Source organism: Globicephala melas, chromosome 20 (assembly GCF_963455315.2).
Source record: "Globicephala melas chromosome 20, mGloMel1.2, whole genome shotgun sequence".
Classification (NCBI taxonomy): Eukaryota; Metazoa; Chordata; class Mammalia; order Artiodactyla; family Delphinidae; genus Globicephala; species Globicephala melas.
Genome location: NC_083333.1, coordinates 14,187,647 through 14,193,891, shown reverse-complemented (window position 1 = coordinate 14,193,891; position 6,245 = coordinate 14,187,647). Strand labels below are relative to the sequence as shown.

The 6,245-nt window shown below is 46.0% G+C and overlaps 1 protein-coding gene across 3 annotated transcripts in view; it reads left to right on the top strand.

The window, feature by feature from the left end:
* The first annotated feature begins 601 nt into the window (after window positions 1–601).
* The window catches only part of TMEM220 (transmembrane protein 220), a 15,706-nt gene continuing 10,062 nt past the window's right edge, over window positions 602–6,245 (top strand). Inside the window, exons 1-3 of one of the 3 annotated variants that reach the window (XM_030861409.2) lie at window positions 602–967; window positions 1,662–1,691; window positions 5,178–5,238. In XM_030861409.2, coding sequence (XP_030717269.1) covers window positions 602–967; window positions 1,662–1,691; window positions 5,178–5,238 — 457 coding nt within the window. The remainder of the gene's footprint in view (window positions 968–1,661; window positions 1,692–5,177; window positions 5,239–6,245) is intronic. The other 2 variants (XM_060290315.1, XM_030861410.3) reach the window with 2 other exon arrangements.

Sequence of the window (6,245 nt, the reverse complement as noted above, 5' to 3'; positions counted from 1 at the left end):
GCTCATGATTTGAAATGATAAAGACTCTTTAGAACAGCAAAAATGATGAGGCCTATGGATGTGTAAATGAGCCCCGGGAAGAAGTAATCAGAAGGGTAAATTACAAAACAGAAAAAGACCATAAAACAAGTGAGGAAAGAAAAGTGAATATTTCAAGTGTCTTTGGTTCATAAGAAATTCATGAGCAACGCGTGTGGAGAATTTGTTGGTTTTGGTGGTGGGAAAGAATTGTAAATATGTATAATATGTAAATACCTCTGATAATAAAAGCCCATGAAGATAAACTAGGCTGTCTTAAGAAAAGCTGTGAGCTGTATGAGATGCTAATGTAACTGTCGTCACTCTAAGAGATTACCATAATGCTTACAGGGCTTTGAAAGTTTCTGAGCTTTGGAAAGAAATGCATAAACACTTACCAGAAAGCGCGTACGCATACACACGCATACACACACACACACACACACACACACACGCCTCTATTTTTCTCTTTCCTTCTTTCCTCCCTCCTTCCCTCCCCTTTAATTTCCTCTGATTTTTTTTAAATGTGAAGAAGGCAGCTTTAGTGAAAACTGGCATTGGAGTTGCACCTTTTTGGGTTCAAATGCGACTTCCTGCCCCCAAGGACGAGCTGTGCGACGCTGAACCAGCCTCCCCGGCGCTCCGTCACTCACTCTCCGAGTCTGAGAAATGGGCAGATACCTACGCCTCTCTACGTTTGACGAGGAGCGAATGCGGGCCCACAGGAAGGCCCGACCGGCGCCCCTCCCACCCGGGCGCTCGCCGGCCAGTGGCCCCGGGACCGGACGACCGAGGGCCTTCCGGGGATCGGGCCGGGCGGAAGGAGGGGCCGCGGCGTGGACCGCGCCGCCCGACAATGGCGCTTGCGGCCGGGCGCGGGGCGCCGGGTCTGTGGCGCGCCTGCAACTGGCTCATGGGCGCCTTCTTCGCGCTGGCGGCCTTCGTGCAGGTCAGCGCCCCGGGCCGGGCGGCGGGCGGCGGGACCCCGGGCTCCGAGCTCCGCCCCAGGCCCCGTGCACTGTAGGCCGAGCGGCCGGCGGGGTCGCAGGAGCCGGCCCTGTACGGGGAGGGCTGGAGCCAGGGTTGGTGATCCCGGAACCCGCACTCTGGCTCCAGCTGAGACAGGTGTGATCATATGGTCGCGTTTGCTCACATGCTGGAAGGAACTGGTTCGGCGCGTGTCCCTTTGCAGGGACCTGAGCAGAAGCGGCCCTGGCACCTTTCTAAAAACGCAGCCTGGGGGCGAGGCTGAACTCACGGCCTAGGAGAGGAAGCAGAGCAAAAACCCTTTGCAGCTAATTATCCTTCCAAGCCTGCTTTGGGGCCCCTTTGTGGTAGCTTTCCTCATTCCTTGAGACTGGAGGGCGCTTAAGACACCCATTCTGGGCTTGGCTCGCCCTTTGTGGACCCCCTGTGCCCTTCTTTACAAATAGGTAGGTGTGGCTGTGTGTTCAAACCAGGTGCTGGGTTCAGCCAGAAGCCCCTTCCCCGTCACCATCGGCTACACGCTATGTCATACTCCTCCTTGTATCCTCGGTCCCTACTGCAGCGTTTAGAAAATGACTGAACTGAATAAAGAGCAGACCAAATGCTGGAATGGAACATGACAGCATGTCGCTAATGCTGACGTTTTGGCATTCCAGGTAAATGATCCAGATGCAGAAGTGTGGATGGTGAGTAGGAGCTGCCTTCCCACACCTGAAAGAATTGTGGGGCTGCGTGAAACACGCAGGTTTATCTATTTGCCCTCCTCCCTGCTTCGTCTACTTAAAAACTTAGAAATCAAATCCTTAGTAAGTGCTTTTTCCTAAAATATTAGGAGAAGGATCAGATTGAGTAGTCAGAATTTTCCAGATATAGAGGTGCCTTTCAGCAGTATTCCCTTTGAATAAAATGGGCCAACTGAGGACACTTTTCTGAAGACACAGAACAGACCTCTCAAGGTTAAGTGAACCAATCCTCATGAATTTCTATCCAGAAACTCCAACAAACATTTGACGAGAAAATGGCAGGCTTGAGTTATGTGGTTCTGCTAATTCAGTGAGTTACATTCATAAAAAGTAATTAAAGCCCATAAAACCTACAGTATACATTGAACCAATGCTCTGATTGAATCATTTAGAGGAGGGGGAGTTCATTCCACACATTTTTGGAAATATCTAAATTTCGGTTCTTTCAATACAGATATACAATACTGTACAATATCACTGATGAGATGATTTTAGGCTTTGGAATAATGTTGACTGTGTATAGAGTAACAACAAGTGAAAGCATTTGGAATTATATATAATGTAATATATATTATATATATATGGTTATAAATATAACCACATTCTGATATTCTTACTCTCCAGATTCACATGCCCCTGACTCTTCCTCAGCACTATGATCCATGTCCTTAGTTCCAAATGCTATTTCTCCTGCAGTTCCAAATATCCAGCTTAATGCCGAAGTTCCAAACGACTGCTACATCTGTCCACCTGTACGTTACAGTGGCTCCTCAGATACACACAAGGTCCCACCCAGCATCTTTCCCTCCAATGCCCACTCTTCCTTCTGACTCACCATTTCTGTTATCAGCAGTCATTCTGAGCCATCCTTGCTCAAAACCTCAGCCATCTCTAACATCTCTGTTTCTTACCACTGTCTTTGAGATCCCCTCAGAAAACAAAGAACAAAGCAATTCAACAAAAAACAATGTAGGTCTAATTGCTTATCTGTACAGTATCGGCACATTTTACCCTTCACCTCATGCTTGGATGATGTAATATGAATAATAAAAAACACCAGGCCCCCAAAGACATCCTCCCTCACCCCCAGTTTAGCCCTCCATTCCTCCCACACGGACCCTTGTGGGTCCTTCCTAACTCTTCGAGCTGCCTCTAATATCTTCCATTCCTATAATACTCCCCATATATTGCTTCCTGCTTCAAAAACTTTTGTCATTTCCCAAAATGTCTAAGTTGAAACTCCCAACTTGGCATTCCAAGCCCACCACAATACGGCCCTAACCCACCTTCCCAACTTGGTCTGGGAAGCCCAGTCCACTTCTTGCCTTGCCCTGAGAATTCCTGTATGTCAGACTCTACTCAAGCTTCCAGGTCTATCTCAAATGCTATCTCACCTGCAAAATCTCTCTGCCTCTTTCCCATAAGTTCCAAGCATCCTTCCTTTGAACCTTTACTGTACCACTAACTCATTCTGCTTTGCATTAGAGTTGGCTCTGTATATGCCAGCTCCCAGGGGTCAGAGGCCAGTTCCCTCTTCTTGCTGGTCCTTAGGCAACCTAGCATAGAACCTTTCTATGGCAGTTCTTCCCATACTGATTCTTGACTGAATAAAACAATAAAGGCACAGATGAATCAATTACATGTTACCGGGCATTGGGGGCTGTACTGTACCTGATTTCCATGTTCCCTACCACATCTTGCTTATGGAGGATACTTGTATCAGGATGCATACAGGAGCAAATAATAGAAAATCTGACTAGCATCAGGTTATAAAAATACAGACCATCTCACAAGAAGTCTAGAGGCAGGTGCTTAATGGTCAGCAGTGTCATCAAGGACCTGGGCTTTCTGTCTTGCTTCTCTGCCAATCCTCAATGGGTAGGTGATAAATCCTCTCATGTTTACAGAATGGCTGCTGCAGCTCCAAACATCTCATGCCCAGACAAGAGCATCCCAAGTAGGAAGAAACAAGGCAGGAGGCAAAACCAGTTTTCCTCCTGTGCTTTTCTCCCTTTCATCAGGGAGGAAATGTTTCCCAAGAAGCCTCTAACATGGCTTATGGTCTGGGATCCATTCTGCTTGGTGAGCACTCATACATAAGTGCTCAGACCCCTTAATCTATTAATCACAGATATCTGATACATTTGAATGCACATTTAAAAATCTCTGCCAAACATTTCTTATGGAGAGCACAATTAAATACTGCATGATGTGTATGTGTTTAACTTCTGTCTGTCTCGATGTCTCTGTTTCTCTCTCCCTCAGTAGCTGAGTCATGTAGTTCTTCACTAGGGGGAAACTAACCCCTTACTGCTCTAAAAGTGGCCCTTGGAACAACAGCCCCAGTATCCCCTGGGTGCTTGTTAGAAAAGCAGAATCTAGGGCCCTACCCCAGACCTCTGGGATCAGATCTGCATTTTAGTAAGATCTTCAGGTAATTCATATGCACACTAAAGTTTGGTCTAACCCTCGGCAGCGTGACTGTCCTTGCAAATGCTGATACTGGCTGATATTCTAGTCATCATTTGGGATGGAGTAGGAAGGATGAACATGGTCTGTAATCCAGATGCTTTCTCTCCCCAGGGTCAAGACAGACATGTTTTCATAGTGACAGCAAATCACTTAAAATGTTCAGCTCTGACAACTTCCTTATAAACTAAAGGTTTCTAACTAAGCATCACAGTTGATGTTAAGCAGCTACATCTCTGGGGAGGCCCCACGCTTCTTATAAACCTACCACCCCCTACTTGCCCTCTGCCCACACCACACAATAGGTTTTTCCAGAATCTGCCTGCTTGCCGTGAACGAGGCTTGAAAATAGGGCCTCTTCGGGGCCAGCCTTCCCAACTCCAAAGCAACTTACAACAGTTTCCAAAATGAAGGGCCTGATCTTATTGGGCACATCTGATCTGTACACTGTCATAATCTTTATGTGGTCTCACTCGCAGAGATGGAATATGGGGCTGGATGGTCCATGGAGCTAGACCCAGCAGGGCCATGTGGCTAATTATGGCTGCCCCTGCCCTGCTTTTCTAAGAGCATTTTTTGAAAAGTAGGGAAAGGCCATTTAGGCATGGATGTTGCTTGCGAGAGATTAGGAGGTCACTGTGTCTTGAGACCAAAACTCTGCTCAATGCTAGAGCTTGAAGATGGAGAAGTCTTTCCTGGAATAGCCTACAGTCTAGGAGGAAGGCAGATAGAATTACAGCCTGACACGGTAAATGCCATAAGGCAGAGGTCACCACTTCCTCAGCTGCTACTGAAAGCTAGAGGTAAGTCACGGAGTGTGGTGGCCACTGCTGTCATCTTTCTTTACTCCCTACACATCTCTGAACACCTCCTATACTGGGCATCCTTCTTTCTTTTTTTTTTTTTCTCTTTTTGGGCATCCTTCTTAACCCATATAATTTCCTCTTTTTCTGCTAACAGGTTGTGTATACAGTTCCTGCCGGTCTGACCCTGCTTGTTGGACTTAACCCTCTTGTCACAGGTATGAACCTTGGATTCTGAATGGAGATACAGCAAATCTGATTTCCTTTCAATGACGACAGTCTATCTGCCAACGCCCAGGAGAAAACTGGAGCTCTCCACGTCTCTCTTCTCCCTTCTGATCATAAGAGGAGGCGAATGCCAATCTAGATCGTCCTCACCCATCTTCAGGAAAACTTGATAAGGCCGTGCCATACTAAGACAGTCTTTATCAATTTGGAACCCAGGATCTCATACTGATGCGGTACAGCAGTTATGCCGTTTAGCCCCTGAGAGAGAAGGGCTTCAGTCACCGCGTTGACTTCTTAAGCCACCAAGCTAATGGAAGATGGGCAACAATCAAACTGCTAACCTTGTCTCCATACTTAGTGGTGCATCATTGTCTATTATGCATTTACTCTATACAGTTCTTCTCCCAGTACCACTCCCATTAGTCATTTTCTGATTTTGAATTCATTTAACGCCTATGGATCTGAACTGCTACTTTTGTAGAGAAACTGTCTATAATGTCTATAACAAATCTTTAGATTTTTCACTGATACATGTTGCTCTCTCTAATCTCCTTACGTACCATCACAGTAACTCCAGCAATTTCTTGCACACTTTTATATATGTTTCCTCCATCTAGGCTGTAAGCCCCTTGAAAGGATCATGTCTAACCCATCTTTGCCCAAGTCTAGCTTAAACATGGCCAGGAATATGGCAGGTACCTAATGTTTGTTGAGTCAGTGAATGGCTCTAACACAGAGGCTTTATCGTGTTTGTTTTGTAGCCTGCTCCTTGCATTCCTTACATGTATATCCCAGGTGAGTATACACATAAAAAATTCACTTAAAATAGCGGTTTGTATTGCCCACAGGCCACCTACCTCAGTTAGGGGCAAAATGTAGCTGCTTCACCTTTTATGGCCCTAAAAACTCAGTAAACCTTAGTTAGACAGTTTCATTCTATGAAACAGTGTCTTAGAGCAGAAAAAAAATTTTTTTTACATTGTTTACTAACATTCTC